This window comes from Thermobia domestica, chromosome 8 (genome assembly GCF_964235325.1).
Source record: "Thermobia domestica chromosome 8, izTheDome1.hap1.1, whole genome shotgun sequence".
Taxonomy (NCBI): domain Eukaryota; kingdom Metazoa; phylum Arthropoda; class Insecta; order Zygentoma; family Lepismatidae; genus Thermobia; species Thermobia domestica.
This window is the reverse complement of record NC_137461.1, coordinates 26,542,157-26,564,460: the sequence shown is the minus strand read 5'-3', so window position 1 is coordinate 26,564,460 and position 22,304 is coordinate 26,542,157. Positions and strand designations below refer to the sequence as shown.

At 34.0% G+C, this 22,304-nt stretch overlaps 1 protein-coding gene across 4 annotated transcripts in view; it reads left to right on the top strand.

Annotated features, from left to right (window-relative positions):
* Positions 1-8,129: 8,129 nt before the first annotated feature.
* Positions 8,130-22,304, top strand: part of LOC145692802 (uncharacterized) — a 55,482-nt gene continuing 41,307 nt past the window's right edge. For all 4 annotated transcript variants that reach the window (XM_081768286.1, XM_081768288.1, XM_081768287.1 and 1 more), the window contains exons 1-2: positions 8,130-8,264; positions 21,080-21,110. In XM_081768286.1, coding sequence (XP_081624412.1) covers positions 8,208-8,264; positions 21,080-21,110 — 88 coding nt within the window. In that variant the 5' untranslated portion in view covers positions 8,130-8,207. The remainder of the gene's footprint in view (positions 8,265-21,079; positions 21,111-22,304) is intronic.

Sequence of the window (22,304 nt, the reverse complement as noted above, 5' to 3'; positions counted from 1 at the left end):
ATAAGCTTGCAGTTTTACTATGGGGATCCATAGTAAAAGTAGTAGTAGTAGTAGTAGTAGTAAATAATAATAATAATAATAATAATAATAATAATAATAATAATAATAATAATAGGAGGAGGAGCAGGAGGAGGAGGAGTAGAAATGGGTTAGAAGCCCCGCAGGGGTTGGTTAAGTTCTCTTCTCTTGCCCAAATTTTTCTGTACATTTTACGTAACTAACTTCAAACAGCTACCTAGGGTAAAGTGCAAATACTCAAACTCTTGGGATCAGCGTAAATGCGACATGGTGGGACTTATGCTGAATCATTTTGACGTATGATTAGCACCATACTAATGGTGTGACTAATGCATGGTTATCAGAAGGGTATGTAGAATCTCTGATTAGCAGAGACTAGTTGACTAAGCTAATCACATATGACTAATTAATTTAGAGCAGAAGGTACCCTGGTTTAGCCCAATAAACTTATATTAAGAGAATAGAAAAACAATTAATTACGTCTTTTTTTTTCTTTCACTTTATCGGGTGAGTTAACTATGAAGCAGCTGTTAAGCCGAGTCCTCTACAATAGAACTGTTTATTAAAGTGAACAGTGTGAGAGATGAGTAGAAAGTTCCCACTTTTCTTAGAGATACATACAACTGATCGATAAATTATCTTACATTATAATTACAACAGAATCCTTCAATTGTCCCTAATATTAATTGACCTACTTATTTCCCTCGTAAATACATCCCTCAGAAACGAATACGTTAATTACAAATTGATTTTCTAACTATTTATATGTTGTTTCTTTCTTTCTTTCTTTTTCACTATTAATAGTGTTGAGGTATGTCTCCGACTTCTCTTCAGTCTTCTTAGGCTATGAGTGTTGTGTTTGGTAGGTAAACTCAGCTGATTGTTTTCATAAGCTCCCATATATCTTCTTCAGTTGAAGGAATATTTCGAGCAATACATCTATATGCTACAATTTTTATAAAGGGAGTTTGTCTATGGGCATATAATTTAAAGTACTCTTGAACTACCTCTATAAAAATTGTTGTAGAAGTACCGCAGGATTCTGAAACTTCAATATTAGGATAGCCCACATATTAGTTCCTAATTCTTGAACCGACTACAGTAGGTCCCATAGTTTTGAAGCTATGAACTTCTAAAGTTAATTTTTTCATGTTTTCGGCAGCCTATAACTCCGAAAGGAAGCATTTGTACACCCAGGATGGTCTATACTTTTTGTCTTATCTTGGTGAAAGGAATCACCTCCCAAACATTGTCGGTGTTGTTTTGAAACACCCTGTATATTGAAGAGTATAGGACTTAATATTTACTACCCTGTAGGAAACCTTGTGATGTAGTACAATAAGTGTTATAAAAATTACAAATTTTGATATATATTTTCCTATTTATCAATGCATTATGAATTATGCGAATAATCTTACTCGTTATATATAAATTATATTGATAAGGATATTCAAAATTACGGAATCATATGCTTTTTATAAGTCAATGCTAATTGCTAGTAGACATTGTTTGGTATAAAATGCATAATGAATATCCAATATTACTTTTGCTAAAGCATCATACGTAGAAGTGTTTTTTTCGGAAACCAGTTATATTATTATTAAAAATTTAATTGAATTCTAGAAATCAATTCAAACGATTGAGTATGATATTTTTGAAAATTTTACATGCACATGAAAGTAATGAAATTGGACGAAAATTTTCTGCTGTTCTGATGGACTGTTTTGTTTTAGGAATTTGTATTACTAATACCTTTTTCCATTCCTTAGGAATGACACTGGTATTAAATATATTGTTAAAATATTGTAGAAGTAATTTGATATCTGATGTTCGTAAATTTTTATAATGAGAATATGTAATCCCCTCAACACCTTGTATAGTGGATTTTGTTATATTTTTAAATAATATTTCTAATTCCCCTATCGTAAAATCTTGTTCTAAGGCGGGATTATGATTATCTAAAAGTTGATTCTGTAATATAAATCGTGAGTTACTAATAAAAGGCGGTGTTAAAATCTGATAAAATTCTTCTACCCAATTTAACTTTCTAGGTTATATAAGTGTATCTAAATTAGACATATTTTTAGTATTTTGTCTCCAAAATTTCCAAAGTTGTTGAAGCGAAGTTATATTGGATAACTTATTACAAAGTTCCTGCCAGTTCTGTCTTTTGGTGCTTTTAATTATTCTTTTGAAAACAACAATAGAGAAATTTTTCTCTTGGTGAATCTTTAATAAATTTGCGAAAAGCATACTGAGTCACTTTTATACTTGGTTGACAATTTTGATTCCACCATATTGTTTTTTTTTCTTTGAATGTTTTCTTCCTGTAGAGAGTGATTAAAATGTTTGATTACGGTAGTTTTAGTGATAGATGTAACCATCGATTTAACAAGGTAAAATATTTGTGAAGGATGTTTTAATACCTGATCAGAAGGAGAATTAGAAATTTTTTCATCAATTATTTTTTTGATATTGATTCCAATTTATGTTTGTAAGTATCTTTTGTAACTTCGAATTGAAACCTAAAAGAAATGCAGATCTATTAATATCTGAAAAAAGAAATGAATGAGTTTTAAAAATAGGGTAATGATCACTATTGCATGGTGTAATATATGTCCACCATACACTTTCCATATAAAGGTTATTTTTCGTTAATGTTAAATCAGGTACACTATGACCTGTTGAAGAAATCCTTGTAGGCACTCCATTGTTTAAGTATAGATAATTTGAACTTGCTAATTTTGATAGAAATATTTTCTCAGGTGTATCAGAGCTATTTGAGCCCCATATGATATGATGTATGTTCAAATCTCCTCCTGTATAATCTATATTTAAATTATTGTTTAATAGCCTATTTCAAAAATTATTATTTGGATGAGTATCAGGAGGGATATAGACATTGAGAAATTCTAATTTATTTACTACTACTCCAAGCATTTAAATTTGTGATGAATTATCAATATTCGGAAGTATAAACGTGTAGTATTTTTAATGCCAATTTCAGTGCATCCATAATTATCTGATCGAGGTTGATTAACAATTATATAATTTTTGATTTTCAAAACTGTCTTTGAGTTGCACCAAGTTTCTTGAAGGAAAATTAGGTCCGGTTTGAAGATGTGAATTAAATGATTTATATGGTGAATATTATTATTTACACTTTGGCAATGCTACTGTAAAATTGTGAAACTATATAGTGATTGCCGATTCTATCTATATACTAATCTATATACTAATTTAAATTTAAAGTAGAATATAAAGATGATATTAAAGTTTCTAAATGTTTATCAAATTTTTTTTCCAAAGGAACACAAAAAAATGTTATGCATTTTCTAATTGCATCCCTATATTTTTGATTAAAATTATTAATTGTAACCAGATCCTGCAACCTAGAGGGAGCTAGAGAAGAGTTTGAAGGTTGAGAACCGGTTAAAACCCTAAATCAATTCTGATCTTTATTGAGAAAGGAGGTTCTTGTGTATGATTACTGATTGTTGTAACTATTGTTTTTCCTCTTAATAGATCGAGAATCATCTTGATCAATCTGCTTTCCTGTCTCAGTGTAATTTGGATAACATGGTTGTGAATAACGATCTTTATATCGCTTTGTTACAGAATCATCCCCATTTATCGTTTGATTCCAAATAGGGTATAGGATAAGTTGTTTCGATGTCAAACCAAGGTTCGTATATACACTACAGGTTGCGCCAGCCCAATCGTTGGATGTGTGACGTCACCGGGTAAGTAGACGCGAGTATTTTCTTGGCTCAGTGATGCCAGTTTTATAACAGTGAAATTCCCGTCCAAAGCCACAAAATTTCCCGATGTGATGCAAAATTTCCCGGTAACTTAAATAGATATCGTTTACATCTAGTAGTAAACAATTTTAAAAAATACCGCTTTAGACGGACTATGATGTACAATGGAATTCATTCTCGTAGTATAAAAAGGTATTATTTATAGTTATGCATGATAAGGTAAAAAACATTCTTTTTTAAAAAAATACTGTGTAGGCCTACACTTTTTTGAAACGAACACTAAGTCGTTCTTTATGGTTTAGAAGTGAATGTTATGTTCAGGAAAGCCAGAATTAATTAAGTTGTTTTGGCCTAACGATTTTTGTGTTGCAGCACATTGCTTGTTCCGTCACCGTCCGAAAAGCAGGGGTATTTTGGAATTGCTTTTCATTAACTTGATTTTTCAAGTCTTTTTGTATTTTTGAGGTTCATCTGTATCACAAAAGAGCTCAGTGTTAAGGGTCTTACACCTAAAGCTTATTATACATCGTCAAACGTTTCCATCAAATATTGTATCAAACTTTTCTTTGACGATAATTTGGTCAAATAAGATGGGTAAAACTTTCGCACCCATTATAAACGATCAAATATAAAGGTGAATATCATTGCTCAGTTGTTTATATTTCTTGATTCAGTTGTTAGGTCACATGAACGTATATGTGAGTTTTATGGTGGCACCTGCTGGTGTAACTATAATGAATAAGGTTGTAGAAATGAATGGAGTGATTATTCACAGTTACTTCTGTCTCATTTCCCTCCTTTATTGCTATTCCCAAATAAATCTTATTTTCATGGTTCCTTTCTTGTTCAGTAAATACGTATGAATCTACATTCTATTTATTAGTCAGAGGCTTAAATTTCTTCTAATTCAGTTAATTTTCGAGTAACTTTTGTAGCTTTGGGGCACTGATTAAGAATAAATAGTCCGTCATAAAAATGTTTGGCTATTGTTTAACTTTACGGCAAAAGGTTTTTAATTGACTTTTTTGCGATTATCTATTAACATTCGGTTAGATTAGCTTAATAACATTTAATTCACACAGTATTGCCGAGCGAGCGTTAGCGAGTAAAGGCGGGTTAGAGTCTCGCAGGGTACATTGTTTTCAGTCTTCGTTAGTGTTACCATTACTAAACAGTTACCAAATGTTAGGTTTTACAGTTAAAATGAGAGAGTACATATTAACGAGGGTTCTGTAGGATATTTATTCACGAGGAATTTTTCAGTGTAGGAAACTTCTAATTTATATTTAGAAATGCGAAAATATTACGCACTCTAACCTATTTTGATTTTATGCAACACCAAGTGTTTTTCGCTACCCTCATTTTGGCTCTCACCTTCAGCTATTGATGCCTCTGCCTGTTGCGAACAAAACCCTGTGCTAACTTGTGGGTCCCATGCTGTGCTCCTGCTCTGAATCGGTTAAATATCATCCTCGCTTTTAATTGCCACCTATCGTAAGATGCTTTTCCTGCATTCTCTTTTCAAATGATATTCGTTCGATGCGTAGTTACACCTTAAAGGTTTTCACTACTGTGTAATTAAACTACCGCTAATTTTAGAGTTTTTCTGTAATATCCTCAAAATAAATAAAAAATACCCGAAAAGTAGAAACGTAGTAAACTAAACAATACGATTTTGTGTGTGATACCGTTATCACAACTCATCTATCTGCTTTCGATTTGCAACTGTAGGTAGATTTAACAGTTTTTGTGGGTTATGTAAATAGCGGCATACCAAAAACAGATAGGGAATTGTAGTAAAAGTATCACATGCACAATTGTATTGTCTAGTTCACTACGTTTCTGCTTTTCGAATATTTTTATTAGTTTTCAAGATATTATAGAAAAACTAAAATTAGCGGTAGTTTAATTTCGCTGAAGTAGAGACCCTTAAAGAAAGTCCTCGTAAAGTGAATCTGCACTCATGAATGCAACTCCTACCCTGAGAAACAATTTTGAAGGCTTTACGAATTAATTTCGTGAAGAAATAACTACATATAACAAGATAACACATGATCGTTTCATACAAATCATATACAGGCATATTGTCAATCTGTACGTAATAATCTGAGCACGCGCCAAAGTAATAACATGTCAGAACGTCTTAAGAAATCTTTTAAATGAAGAAAAGTGAAAAAATGTTTGCTTTTTTCTTTAAAAAAAGTCACGGAATATTCTCAATCTACGCCAATTTTGGGAAGTCGCCTGTGGTACTTAGCCCTAATATTCTTTACTTTTATAGTTATACAAAACAGATTACTGCTAGTATGCATCAAAATAATGTCAATTGCTTTCCGTGTCCACATACTCAATTTTAGTGCCACCGCATAGCGATTTTCGTTTGTTTTCTTTGATATAATGTTGGATAGAAATAGAACAAGTTCTAATTTAGAGCAGTTGTGTCAAATGTTGTAACCAACCCAAAAGTTGCATACAACTTGGTATCATAAATGTTCAAATTCCACTTTGATGAAATATTTGATACAATATATGATGGAATATTTGTTCGTCTATAGCGTATTTAAAAAAGTTGAGAATGTTTCCATTTCCCGTTTCTAGCCTATTTTAAAGAAAAATTCCCTCATTCCCGCCAGTGCTCAGAATTTCGCATTTTACGGGAAATTTCCCACAAACTGGTATCACTGGCTTGGCTGTGCTTACCTCATGACGTCACACGTGTTCGGCATAGTTCGTAATCTCAGTTTGCGGCGCCCCCTGTCCTCATGAGAGTAACCTGAATCCTATAACTCTCTTTTATGTATCCAGAGGCGCAACCAAAATTTTATTTTGGGAGGGGCCAAGACTACTTAGTACAGTAGTCTACAAACGACGTGATGCATAATCTGATATAGACAAAATTGAAAGTCTGAAGTGTCCTCATTAAAATAAAAATAGCTATTCCTATTATTAACATGCTAAAAGGCCTTCAGAGCCTACGTCACTAAAAATAATACAAAATTTACCATGTTTCTTTTTGTTGTTTATTCAAAAGGGAAAAGATATAATGAAATGCAACTTATCTGAATCGTAGATAATGTTATTCTACAACAGAAAATATGAACCTGAAGAATGTTCAGTGTTGATATCCATAGAAATTACAGTGTTACCAGAATATTAACGCCCCTAAATTCTAAGTTAAGGCAGCGACTAGAGGAACGATCTAAACTGCATTTGGTTACGTATCATGTTGTTTTGGTGTCCTGTGAAATACTTTTTAAATAAAAGTTGTATTTAGTTTGTAATAAACAAAATAGTTTTAACATACAATTATTAAAACTAAATTACAATGTTGTACGTATCATGTTGTTTTGGTGTCCTGTGAAATACTTTTTAAATAATAGTTGTATTTAGCTTGTAATAAACAAAACAGTTTTAACATACAATTATTAAAACTAAATTACAATGTTATTTAAAAAGTAGTTCAAAGGAAACCAAACAACAAGATACGTAACCAAATGCAGTTGAGATCGTTCCTCTAGTCGCTGCCTTGATTTAGATTTTAGGGGCGTTCTTATTCTGGCAACACCGAAAACTCTTCAGGTTCATATTTTCTGTTGTAGAATAACATTATCTAAGATTCTGATAACTTGAAGTTTCATTATGTCCTTTCACTTATGAATAACCAACAAAAAGAAAAATGGTAAATTTTGTATTATTTTTATTGTCAGGCTCTTAAAATAAAAATTCAAATTCACAAATATTAAGACGATATTTCGCGTGATGTTTCATGCCCCAATGAAGATTAAAAGCACCCTTCACGCACGGTGCGTGCGTGTGTGTGTGTGTGTGTGAATTTGCACATTTTTAAAGATATCGAACAAATGAAAAGCAATAATGAATGATTGGAAATTTCACCAAAATTTGTCTGCAGCGCTGCTGTATAAGATAGGCCAGTTTAGTTTCGGACGGGGCCTGGGCCCACCGAGGTCATAGCTGGTTGCGCCACTGTGTGTACCCTTGCTTTCTTTTCGTTAAAAATAGAAACAAATTGTGTCGTGATAAGTAATCAAAACAAATTGCAAAAAATAAACAAATTCCTTAACCACTGGCAACACCAAATCAGTTACGGTAAACGGTCTTCAAAATAAACGCAACACTTTTCGTTTTTTACAATTTTTTGTTTGTTTTTACGTAAACCTGAAATAAACAGGAAGGAAGGAGTCGTTTTGACTGCAATTATTTTCATCCACGGTGCTAATTGTCTCAAGCATTGTGTGACAATAACCTTCACCTTATGGACTCTGGGAAGACACTTTTTTTCTCTTTTATGGCTGAAGGCAGTTCGAACGTCTACCACAGTATAAAGGGGACGGCAACACTGAAAAGGGTCTCATTTTTGTACAGTACGTCATTCATTGATTTTCAACGAAGAAATAACACTATACAAGGATGAAAGTCGCCGTTACTTGTGTGACACTTTGCCTTCTGGTAGCAATATCTTTGATGGTAAGTAGCTTTGTTTCGCTTTCAAAATATCAGACAATAATTCTCTCTTTTCTGGGCTTTTAGTGAAACAAGTTTATGTGCTATTTGGGAATAAAGGGAGGCACAAATTTGCAGATTTTAGGGTGAATCCGTTACTTCGTCATGGGAAGACTAATATGTCAGGAAATAAATTGTGCTTACAACTTAATCATTTCTTAAAGTTTGTCCTTCCTTAGGCTAACTGAGCCTAGCTAAACCTAAGCTTATCTTCAAATATCATCATAGACAGTGGCGTATTTATGATTTTGTTTCGGGTGGTTATGCAGAACACTTGAATAAGCACTTATATATTTTTTTCTTTTGGGTGCCGACAAATTTTTAAAGAAGTTGTGCCTATATCAAATTTATTTCGGGAGGGGCCTTGAGCCCGAAAGCCCCTCCTAAATATGCCACTGATCATAGGTATTCTGTCATTATTGGAAGGTTACCTCCCGCAAACTCACTAACTCATATGTACCACACGGTCTTCATTTAATCTCTTCGTCTTCACGTAAGAATTTTCTCTTTCAATACCATCCACCAATAGTGGTCTATTTTGTCTTCTTTTTAACCTTCCACCGTATCTTCTAGCCCCTGATTCAACTTCCCAACCAATTTCTCTTCCTCTATAATTACATCTAATTTTTTTCTTTTCTATTCTTTCTATCTATTCGCCATTTTATTTGTTTTCTATAATTGTCTGTTTTCTCCACCCACATTTCGAGAGCCTCCATTTTTTTTTCGCATTTTGCATAATGTCTATTTTTCTGCTCATAGATTACAATACTCCACACAAACTAGCGGAGCTGCGGTGGCTCAGTGGTATGTAGCCGAGCGGTCTGAGGCATTAGGCTGATGATCGTGAGGTGAAGCCCATTATGGGTTCGAGTCCCTCTGTAGTAGCAAGGGTGGAATTTTAACTGTGCTCGATGTTTCTGTGTTCGTGTCCCTGTCGTTTCTAGTAGTCCTGAAAAATGGTTAAAGTAGGAAATAAGTCAGGAAGTTTTTTTTTAAGTGGTAGAGCGTTCCCCTCTGGTGCGGAGGGTCCTTGGTTCGATGCCAGCTGACGCCAAATGAGATTTGTAGTGAACAAAAACCGTGTGCGTGGGTTTACTCGCGGTTCTCCCGTTTCCTTCCACTCTCTCCACTCCACCATTTTCATTCATTTCTCATCATCACCATCTTGTTTAGCATACCCAGCATAAACGTGTGACGTAAAACTTAAAGGTTTCATTTCATTTTTTCCCATTCCTTTTTCCTTTCTACCCACCTAATTATCTCCATTTTTCCCACCCTCATTTCGACAATCTCCGAACTTTTTGTCATTTTTTGTGTATTGTCTATTTTTCTGTCATTAGATTATGCAATACCCCATGCGAACTATTTTTTTTTTGACAATTTGTTGAACTCTATTAAATAATCCACAAAAATAGCTTATTTTTTTGTATATAGACTACATCTTTCGCCATTCCTATCATAATTTTTATTTGATATTTGTGTTTCATGTTTTCAATAACAACAGTTTCCATGTATTGAGAACTAGTTATCTATGCCCTCCTGCTTCTATGTTTAATCCTTACCACCTCATTTCAATCACCATTGCTTTTATGATGCGTTTTCAAAGTTTATTTATGTTCCTTAATCTCCGAAGCTTTTAATCAAAGTTTCTAATATCTGATTAATTTTCTTTCTAAAAACTGAAATCTTTTGAGTTTTACGTCTCACGAATATATTGGCTAGCCTAAAACAGACGGTAATGATGAGAAATGAGTGAAAATGGTGAGGAAACGGGAGAACCCTGAGAAAACAGGGTTTTCCCACCACAAGGTCTACTTGACGCAAACTGGCATTGAACCAAGGGTCCCACGCACCAGAGGGGAACGCTCTATCACTGAGCCACCGTGGCCTTTAGTTTTCTTTCTACTTTCCGTGACAAGTTCCATATTAAACTGAACGTAATAAAATCTAAGCTTAGGTAATCTCATATAGCTAAAGAGCTTCTTCATGGCTAAGCGGTTAGGGTGCGCACCTTTGGCGTGGGAGTCCTGATTTTGATTACAGGCAGGACCTCATATGGTTTGGATTCCACGTTAATCAGCAGGTCCCATCTCATATAGCTTTGCTGGTGAAAATCAACTTAACCCATTTTGCTAAATATGTACAGTAGCTACTTATCAAACGACGGAAATTTTAGGTAACCAAAATTTACATGTCTTAAAAAGTCGTTTTATTTATTTTTAAAATTTAAGCGTCATCGCTGCAGCCATAACGTTTAGTTCTTGGCCAACACTTTTCATATACGTAAATCCATTACATCCAACTTGACTAACCATACTTTTTAAGTAGGATATCTTTTGTCGCCCTCTGTGTTTCTTGCCCAGCATTTTGCCTCTAAAGATGTTTCTATGAAGATATTGTGTCGGAGTTGCACATTAACGTGCAATGAACTTCGTTCTTTTCTTGGTTTATTGCTTACGTTTATTGGTTTTGTTTCTAGCTGAGCTTGCTTTATTGCACATTTCTCTGGTTGCCGTCTAATTGATTCTTGTAAATCTCCTTCAGAACCCTATTTCAGTTGCTTCTAGTTTAACTATTTCTTTCTTTCCTCTTGTACATATCTCGCATTAATATGTTAACGTAGTATACACCTAAGTTTTGAAAATTTTTCTTGGTGTAGTGATTAGTCATGGAATTTGTAGTGGATAACATCGTATCAAATGGGTTTCCTGGAGCCTTTTTCGTATTTTCCTATACTCAGAATCTAAAAATTATTAGAATTCACATGCATTGATCATAATGATTCACATGCACATGATAATAAACTTGAAGTAACCATTAGTCGTTTTTAGACTGAGGGGCCGCAGTGGCTCAGTGGGAAAGCGTTCACGTCTGGTGCATGGGGTGCTTGGTTCGGTTCTCACCAACTAATCTTTGTGGTGGACAAACACCATGTGTGAGGGTTTTCTCGAAGTTCTCCCGTTTCCTCCCACTTCCTTCATTCCACCATTTTATTCGTTTCTCTTCATCAGCATCTCCTTTGGCCTAGCCAGCATAATCGTGGGACGTAAAACTTAACCCACAAATTCCCAGTGTCACATTGATTTCCTGTTGACCTTATAAAGTTAGTTTCAAACTTTTTACACAAATACCCATTGTACTTTATAAGCCACACATAAACCTTTGTAGCAAGCTTTGTTTCGTTTCTTTTCTTCAGGTTTTAGCAATTTTATTCAACTTTTCTTATCAGTAGCTGCATGTGGCTCATGGAGTTCTCGAGCGCCTTTCAGCTTCCGGATATATTTTATTTATCCCTATGATAAGTAAGTATTTAACTCCATAATAATTTATTTTTCCTGTATCTAAAAGGGTCAGTAATTACTCTGGTAAAATAGTAATTGTTCATGTACTAAATTAAAGTTGTAAACTACGTCTGTTCCTCGCTGAGTCACAGGTGTCACATTGCATTTCCAATCATTCAAAAACATTTTTTGGACATTTCTGTTATCTAAGGCATTCATTTAGTGGACCATTAAAGTTTCGTTCAAAAATTCTTACTTCAACAATGTTTGGGTTTTTGTGGCTTAAACACTTCATTTCGTTTGTTTTTTTTGTTTTTTTTTGTTTTTTTTTGCCTGAAGAGCATAACCACTGAACGTTTATTTTGTTTCATTTTTCTTTCTTTTCCAGTCCCAATGTGCAAGCAGCAAATAAATCTCTTTCACTTCTCATTGCCTATCTTTCATGTTTTTGTTTCTGCATTGTAACGCCCCTCTTTGGTAGTTACATATTTTCAAATAAGATAATATTTTTCTGGCTCTTGTTCATTTTGTGAGGATCCAAAATGGACGACAATCAGGCAAGTTTGGCTTAGATGTTTACTTTTCTCTTTTCCCACGCGAAGGCGTTCGTGTCGTGTGTTAGTTGTTATATCCCTATTTCTTTTCAATTAACAGTAATATATTTTCAACAATATTAAATGTAATGTACTTCCAATATTGTAGCATTCTCGTATATATTAAGTATTCTTAGTTTCTTCATAAACTTCTTATAAAGAATATAGTTTGAATCAGCCAATCGCAGAAGCAGGCGGACTGACTGGCACTAAAACTATGCTTTAAACGCTATACTATGCAATATGGCGTCTTGGTAGAAAGAGCATGTAGTTGGTGCTCTGAAGATAATAGTATAGAGACCTATCAAACCCACGTGGTGAAAAGAAAATTACGCCTTTTTACAATGGGAAGTGGAATCCAGATTGTGGTATGAAGTGCATAATCAGCAATGTGAAAAAGATTAAATTTTTCCTGCGAAATACGCAAATGTAACATTGACGAGTATTGTTATTTCCACATGGTCCCATTGTTCAGCGAGAAGGAAGAAGATTTAAGGTAATATTTAAACAATATATTTTCTAAGTGCTCTGACGAGATTATTGTGGTCTCTTGCAAATAATATTTAATGTCTTTTAAAATAGACAACATTATTCTCCCAGTGGATGTAGTTCTATTCGTAGAATAGAAAATTATTGACATTGATCTATATAAGCATCTAAGTCAACGAACAATGACTAGGATAAAGTTATTATCGAGATTCATCAAAATTAATTAGTGGCAACCTGCAAGGTGTGGCTAATAGTCTATTTAGTGAAGTTATTCAATAGGGTTAAGGCAGACTAGACATTCAATTCATAGTAATTTCATTAATTGTCGTGGCAATCATGCTTGTCATGCAGTGTTTCTGCCGGTTTTAAATATTCATAATGTGGTGCCAATTTCTGATGCGCTATAGTCAAGCTCCGCCCTCCAATATAGTAGTTTTGCCGCCAATTACTTCTACTTCTCTATAGGGTCATGTGGTTCGGATTCCACGTTAATCAGTAGGTTGGTTCACATCTCATACAGCCTCTGGGTAAACTCAAAATCAACTCAATTCTACTTCTCTATATCTATATGATGCACATATTTCAGTGTGAATTTCAAATAGTCATATTTCAATATTAAACAATTTTATAAGCGATAACAGTAGCAGCACCATGCTGTTGGGGGGGGGGAGAGCGGGGTGACGGCCCGTAATTGGGCCCAAAATTTGGGAGAAAAACGGAAAAAGGAAAGGAAAAAATACTTGGAATATATGTATGAGGGCGCCGTTGTATACTCTCGCCACGGGCGCTGATTTTCCAGAGAACAGCACTGAACAGTAGTTACAGCGTATCACTATTCTCTTACATTACTCCTATGAGCTGTGTATGCTATTATATCAGGTTCTTGTGTCTGCTTGGAAGTTTAGAAGCAAAAGTCTCTGAATAATCTTATATATAAAAGAGAACGTACAAATCCTTTGTTCCCTCATCACGCTAATACGGCTGAACCAATTTCTTTCATTTTTGGGGGGTTATTAGGATTTGGACCCTAGATGGTTTTTATCATATCACTTTAATTTTTAATTACCAGTGTCTTGAGATAATTGACCATTCAAGTGTCCATAACGTACAAATCCTTTGTTAGTTCATCATAGGTAAAAATAAACGTATTTATATGCAACCCGCATGACCGTGTCACTCGGCGGGTTAACATAAATGACAGGCGATATAATGTTAACATTTACTGCAATCTACTATGGTTTTTATCATATCACTTGAAAGCGAAAAAGTAAAAATTATCTAAGTAACAAAGTTTATTGCGTTCCGGGGTGACCGCAGCGAAGCGGGGCGGGTTAACATAAATGACAGGCGATATAATGTTAACATTTACTGCAATCTTCTATGGTTTTTATCATATCACTTGAAAGCGAAAAAGTAAAAATTATCTAAGTAACAAAGTTTATTGCGTTCCGGGGTGACCGCAGCGAAGCGGGGTGAACGCTGCTAGTGCTGAATAATTTATATTACTTTGTCTATTGTTAACTGATTAATATGAGGCACGTTATTGAAGGCTTGCATCAGCTCATGACTTGGTTATGCAATGAAAAAAAATTCTTTTAGATGTAATAAGGTTTAGAAGATTAATTGGGAGTTTTCAATAAGTGCCTTTGAGTCTTGGGAAGGAATGACTCGTAAAAATAATTAAAAGTGACCAATATTAGTGTCCACTCTATAGTAGAAGTATTGTATAAAAGTGACTGTTTCTGTCTGATCGCATCACTCAATAACTACTGAAATAATTGAAATGATACTTTGCATGAAGGGTAATATTATATTAAATTTGTTTAAAATGAATTACCGAAGATTGAATAAGAGAAAATCATGATTTATGCCAAAAATTGAGTATCTCAGAAGGCCATGAATGTATTAAGTTGAAACTTGGTAATAAACGATCCTAATTATAAATGAACGGACTTAGGTCTTAGTGTTTTTGAGTATTTTCGTGTTAAAGGAGGTAATGGGGCAACAAGATACATAAAAATGTAGAGTAATTATATGTGTGTGTTACATTATAACCATAGAACATCTGGATCAAGTTTAACCAAACTTGGCAGATATATGATTTATAATCTTAAGACGAAAGAAAAAATGGTAGAGGGTAAGATCTCTAGCACCATATGTGGGTAAAACCAGCGGAACTTGTAAGTATAATAAATACGACTGACAGTGTCGAATCCATAGTTTTTCCTGGTTCGATGAGATGATTGGTGATAGTCTCGATGACATTGCCCAAGTTTAGGCAACAAGGATAAATCAGATGACCTGGAGAATTGGGAGAGACAAAACGTGCTATGGATATGCGCCAAAACAGGAAAGTATCATCAAGTAATATGAAAAAAGGTTGCATATCACTGGTCTAAAATATTGTACAACTCAACTATTCTTATTAAAGGTTTCATGCTTTAGCATCAAATGAAATTCGGCCTGAATATATTTTCCCATTTTTTTCAATTTTTTATCGTTGTACAGGCCTACATATAGTTTTTTTCATCGGACGCTTATCTTATTCTTCCTCAAATAATTGTTTTTCAACTTTATCCTCTTAGTTTGCGGCTTTTAAGTTTTTTCTTTTTTCTTTTTTTTTGGTTTTCTTGGTCGTATTACTATGTGATTCTTTTGATATCAAGACTAATATCTTCTACAGATGAGTTGTGTGAAAGTATATTTGTTTAGTCATTACATTTAACCTATACCAACGTTTAATATAAAGTAGAGATGCAAGGGCTCGGTTTTTTCTGCTTCGCTTTTTTGCTTGGGAAATTTTGGGCTTTTTTCAAATTTCTGCTTTAAATTGATAAAGCAGACTTTGTTTCGCTTCTCTATAACACAGAAAGTCATTTAATTAGTGGTTGATGCTGATAATAATATAAAACCTCGAAAATAAACCATGAATTTCGAAAAGATATTTTAAACATTTTACTTCAACACATTTACATTATGAATTCCGAAGAATTAAGCAATGTATATAATAAGAAGTTTTTAACTTCCTATATACAGAAGTAAGCAGAGTTGGCAAGAACCATAGTTGTTTTTGAAAATGCCAAAAACCCGTTTTTGGGGGATGTTTAAACCAAGCTATTTTGGTTTAAAGCAGGCTTTTTTGGTTAAACCAGGTTTTTTGATTTAGATATTTTGTTTTATGTGTTTATATTACATATTCACAGAAATAAGTTTGTTTCGCCTTGATGTTGTTATGCAATAGTGGGGTTATGCTGGAAGAAGTCTCATAAGCTTAAAGAAGTCCGGTCAGTAAATGTCTTAAATTGAGAAGCTCCCACCCTAGCCATCGGGAAAATCCCGTCATTACTTGAAATGTAAAACAATAACGGGAAAATCCTGTTATTGCTTTGCATGTAAAATTTAAAGGTCAACGTATCATAATCAGTACTCTAAAACTGAGGTATTAAATTACAAATTTAGTACGTAGATATCATTGAAAGTCCAATCCAAGCTAATGTTGGAAGCTACGTAGGCAATCGATAAATTTTGCCAATTTCTATCAATATATTTAAGCAATCTTGGCTTCTTTATAAAACAAGAGGCATTTAGGCATGCAGAAATATACAATTTGGAAAAATGAAATCTTTGAGTTTTACGTCCCACGGTTATGCCGGTTAGGCTAAAGGAGACGGTGATGATGAGAGATGGGTGAAATGGTGGAATGAAGAAAGTGGGAGGAAACGGGAGAACCCCGAGAAAACCCACGAGCACGGTGTTCGTCCACCACAAAGTTCACTTGGCGGGGGCTGGGATCGAACCCGGGACCGCAAGCACCAGAGGCGAACGCTCTACCACTGAGCCACCGCGCCCCCAATATACAATTTGATTTCGTTTCGTATGTTTAGGCTTAACATCCTTACGTAATACCGAGGTTATCAAGGAGAAGACTTTCGCTTAAAGTGACATTCGAACCGCTACTTGGTTTACGCATGAAAGAAGGGGTGTGGTTCCACCGAGAATTGAACATGGAACACCTTGATTAAAAGGTGAAAGGGAAATAAAACTAATGCAGGTGGTTTGATATGTGGAAACGTCACCATGAAGTTCACACGATTCGCATTTTTTGTTCTTTTTATTTTTTTGGTTTGAACCAGTTATTAAAAAAAAAAGTTGATGTAAACCAGCCAACCCTAAAAGTTAACACTTCCTTTTAAAAAATACATAAATAACTAACAAAACTGTATGTAGTATTTTTACTTCAAAATACTCCATACCTTCTTTTTGAAACAAAATAAAATTAAAATTAAACATAAGAGAAATATTAGGCTGCACATCTAGAGCGTTTGGTTCTGTATATTCTTGAAATTCTACAGTTAAGTTTTATATAACCACCATCACGGTTTACGCAATCCTCAAGTTTTCTTAATTTTTAACAAGAGGGATTCAACATATCATTACGGAACTCCCCCCTCCCAAAAAAAGGACTACGGAATATATTTAAGTTAAGCTAAATACAACTGCACAACAAACATGACTGAGTGGTTAGCTTTTGCGCTTCTATCGGGAAGACCATTCTGACAAAGCTTTTCTTCATTCCATCTGTGAATGTAGAAATAGTGCGTGTACTGTGAGTTGACCGGCTTCCTTTCTTATTGTTTTTAAATCGTTATTATTACTAATTACCAGCAGTGACGGTTTTGCGAAGGTTAGGAAGGCGGTCTTTTAGACTGAAACCTGTTCCCCAAAGTTACGGAATGTCTGCAACAAACGAAATATCTATTAGTTATGCCTTTACTCATAAACTTTAAGCTCCCGTCAAATAAGAATTACGAATGTTTAGAAAAACTAAACATTATTAAGAAAAACCCCTCCCAAAATACTTTTCTAAATCCACCACTGATTCTCAGTATAAAATGATACGGAAGATTATTGCTAAACATATAAATAAAACGAAATATTAGTTATGCCTGTACTCATAAACTTCAAGCACCTCCCAAATAAAATTAGGACTTTTTAGAAAACGAAACAATCAGAGAAACCCCTCCTAAAGTACTTTTCTAAATCAGCTACTGATTATTTGTATAAATTGGTATTCAAGGTTGTATCCGGAAAATTATTGCTAAATCATTGCACAACTACATTATAACAGAAATGTGGAAGTACGGTTTGACGGGTATATTGAAAACGTACGCTTTGACGAATATATAGAAAAACGTAAGTTTAACTTTTGCGCTAGAAGCTAGAGTACTAAGTTCTTAGAAATGAAACACGGATGACAAATTGAAATGATCTAGAGAAGAAAAAAAATGTCGATAACTCAAAAGTTAAAATAAAGTTAAATAGGCTCTAAATTTGCCCTCAAATACTACATTCTTCATGTTAGCTTTAATTCGTAAAACATGTGCTCCATCCATCTTGGTGAAATTCAGATCGAAATATCGCATTTAGGTCATGGAATTCTTATCTAACTATAGAATATGCTATAAGGAAGCTATTTAGATAGAAAAATCATGAAAATGAAAAAAGCCAAAATTTCCAAAATTCTCGTTTTTTAAAATAAAAATTCTCGTTTTTTAAAATAAAAATTCTCGTTTTTTAAAGTTAAAATAAAGTTAAATAGCCTCTAAAATTGCCCTCAAATACTACATTCTTCATGTTAGCTTTAATTCGTAAAACATGTGCTCCATCCATCTTGGTGAATTTCAGATCGAAATATCGCATTTAGGTCATGGAATTCTTATCTAACTATAGAATATGATATAAGAAAGCTATTTAGATAGAAAAATCATGAAAATGAAAAAAAGCCAAAATTTCCAAAATTCTCGTTTTTTCCCCAAAAAGCCGGGTTTTTATGTTAAAAAAAACATCGATTCAAAAAAGCCGGCTTTTTTGCATCTCTACTATAAAGTAACATAATTAAAATGTAAAATAATCAATAAAATATGATTGACATTGGTAATATTTGGAATAACAAATTTATTATTTTAGTTTTTACTTATTTATATAACCAATTTATATTTTGAAATCAATTTTCAATCCAATTATTAACAAACAAAAATAACGAAAAATAATTAGAAAAACTACAGTCTTTATTTAAATGAACGATCTTGGATATTTGTCTGGTGAAACTGACATTGTGAGGATAAATGAAATTGAATTAAATCTTTGAGTTTTACGTCCCACGCTTATGTCGGTTAGGCTAAAGGAGACGGTGATGATGAGTAATGAATGAAGAAGGTGGGAAGAATGGGGAAGATCCCCGAGGAAACCCACGCACACGGTGTTTGTCCACCACAAAGTTCACTTGGCGGAGGTTGGGATCGAACCCAGGACCCCAAGCACTAGAAGTGAACGCTCTACCACTGAGCCAACATTGTGAGGTTAGTCTGGGCTAAGTCGAACTCATCGAATTTGAAGAAAATTCCTCATGATTACTAAGCTAGTACGGCAACCACTAATTTCGGAGGACTTTGGTTTACTAATCAAAATTTGATTTTTATTTTGAATTTAGCATCCCGTTCAACAGCGAGGCTATATAAGACTTGAAGCTACAATTTAAAGTAGAATCCGAACCGCATGAGCTACCGTCAGGAATCTGATATGGTCTTTCACTCCAAAGGCGAGTACGCTAACCGCTTAGCCACAAGTGAAGCCCAATGAAGATTTGTTTATATATTTACCTTGTTTATCCTGGAAGGAAAAAAGTCAAGAACTATTTGATGGATGAATAATAATAATAATAATAATAATAATAATAATAATAATAATAATAATAATAATAATAATAATAATAATAATAACACATTAGACAAATGTTACAACAATAATATTTAACTAGTATAGCACATACAAAACAATAACCCAGGTGCAAAAAAACAATGACAATATGAATCTTAAAAAAAAAGTGTTTTGATCATTTAAGTAACACTTCGTACACTGGGTTTTGGTGTGAGGGCTGTGGTACTAATTTGGTTAGTAATCTGGTGCAGGAATGTTTTCCACAGTCTTAGATATATTGAAACCATCTGTTGCTTTAATGTTTTTCTAATGAACTTGTTTCAAGCATTCCTTAATTAAGTTAGCATTAGGTGGATGTTTCCTGTACGTTGTTCTGAACTTGTGTTGGAGACTTGTTCGCTAATTCATCTCGGTATGTACTTTTTTTGCGCGACAAGCTCATTGTGACATAAGCAAGCCTGAAACTATATAAACAGAAAACTTCAGATAAACTCAATGTCTGAACAACAGGTAAACACTAAGGCATGGAAGTATAGGAGCAATATCTGTCACTAATCGCTAAAAAAGGTTTGTCACCCTTGATTATATGCAACATGCTGTATTCTGTTGAATTTCTGGTTGCATCATATTTAGGATAAATTTTCTCAGGCGTCTCAGAAAATATTTGATTTTTGAAAACTATATAATTAGACATAATTAGGTTTTCAAATAGTTTATACCTACAAACCTTACTTGGAAATTGTTTTTTCAATTAGTAAAAACTGCATCAAAATATAACCAACGGTTCTCGATGTAACCGTACACAACCGAAGATACATACATACGTGCACACATATATGCATACATACATACAGATAGACATATGTACATACATACATACTTGCATACATACATACAAACATACACACATACATAAATAAAAACAGACACGTGCACACATGCATGCATACATATGCATACATATATTCATACATACATATATACATGCAGACACATGCATGCATATATTCATACATACATACATACATACGTACATACATACATACATACATACATACATAAATACATACATACATATAGATGTATTCAGGTCAAACTGAAAACCTACTTTTTTTAGTCGGATAATTAAAAAAACCTTCAGTCCTAAATAGAGAAGAGGTGTTTTAACGCGAAGGAAACAATTAAGCGTCTTTTTGTGAAAAAGTAAAGCAACAAACTTGTAAGTACAGAAAACTGCTATTTGTTAAGACATAATTATTGTTCTCCGTACTGTAAGTAAAAATTGTTTTAAAGTATTTTCATGTTGATTTATGTCTTTTCCGGATTATTCGAGGAATTCACTTAGCTGCGGTTGCCGCGTAACCCAACTCCTCAGTTTACTGCAGTCAGAACTAATTTTCAGAACATTTAAACAGTTCACGGTTTTTAACTTTCATTTCTCAGTAAACTGTTCTGAAGAGCGAAGTAAGATATTTACCAAGTTTCACTGAAATTAGATAAGTTTTACGAGAGTCATCGTGAAACGGACAGACGTGCATATAGACACACAAATGTAGGTTGAGTTGAATGGTAGAAGCTCACTACGCCCACTTTAATTACTTAAAACTCTCATTTCATTTGTACTTTTTGCAAAATAACACTACTGGCTTTACTAGTTCAATTACCTTTATTAATGAATTTCTCTTTGGTCTTTTTCCAGACTGAGGTCAGCTCCACTCCAATGCCTCTAGGTAAGTATCATTTCTGTGTTTTTAATACCTTTTGGTGTCAGTTTCGAACACTATTGGATATTCTTTAAACTTCTTAGGGATAACTAGAAATACTGTAAGACTAACGTATAGTAAATTGTATGCTATAACAGCATATTGAGATAAATATATTGAGATATATATTTCAAGTATAAAAAGAGAAAAAATTACACTGATAGATATTTTTGTCCTAATAATACAAAGGATCTATTAGAGCATCAATCTGAAAGAACTCTGGATACGGCACAAACTTTATGATCAGGTGGTTGCCTGTGGGCTCGAACCGTGTTTCTCCTGATTAGACGAGAGGATTTACGCCAATTTAGTGTCTGTTGGAAGAAAGTTGATAATATATTGGACTTTTCGCATCAGCGATGATTTATGATATCATCACACGACTTTATTTTTAAATACCATTGCTATCGTTTTCCTTAATGTTTTTGTTCTAGCGACAAATATACTTTTGGACATTTTGAACCAATCCGAAATATGCAAAGCTCACAAGTGCATCTTTTCTAAGGAGTGAGTGCATATTGCTTGGTCAAGTGATATACACCCTGCAAGGCTTTATGAAAAAAAAAAAAAAAAAAACAAGCCTTAGGGAATGTGGAAAAGGTAGGAATTGAGGGTGAAAGATTTTGAGTCTCATATCAAGTAAATTACAGCTGGACTAACGCATTAGGATTTATCTACATATTTACCCTTGTTTTAAAACACTTCTGTATCCAGAGTTGTAACTTACCTACAGTCTTCTGGTAGAATGATTTATTCTTGAATTACGCCACCTAACTATCTCCATAATGTTATCATACTACATGAATTTTTCAATGCAGGAAAATATGAAAGTGTGATAGGTCCAGAATGAGGGGGGTGGGGAGTGTAATGAAATTTATAATTGACCAAAGCAGCTTCTGCATTTGTAGCACAATAACGCCTATTGTCTTTTCGTTTTTGAGTCAAAATGGCGGACTCGAGTCTCGTTTTGTATCACGTATCACTCCTTGAAGAAACCAATGTCAGCTTCCTTCAATTGCATGTTTGACTGCAAGATCAAGACCCGTTGCCTATTTAATTCTGGGAACGCATCAAGCAAACATTTTACTCATTGTCAGTTCTTCGTGGGTAATGTGTCTTTCACATTCACTGGAGATTCCTATGTTTAGATATTGTTTTCCC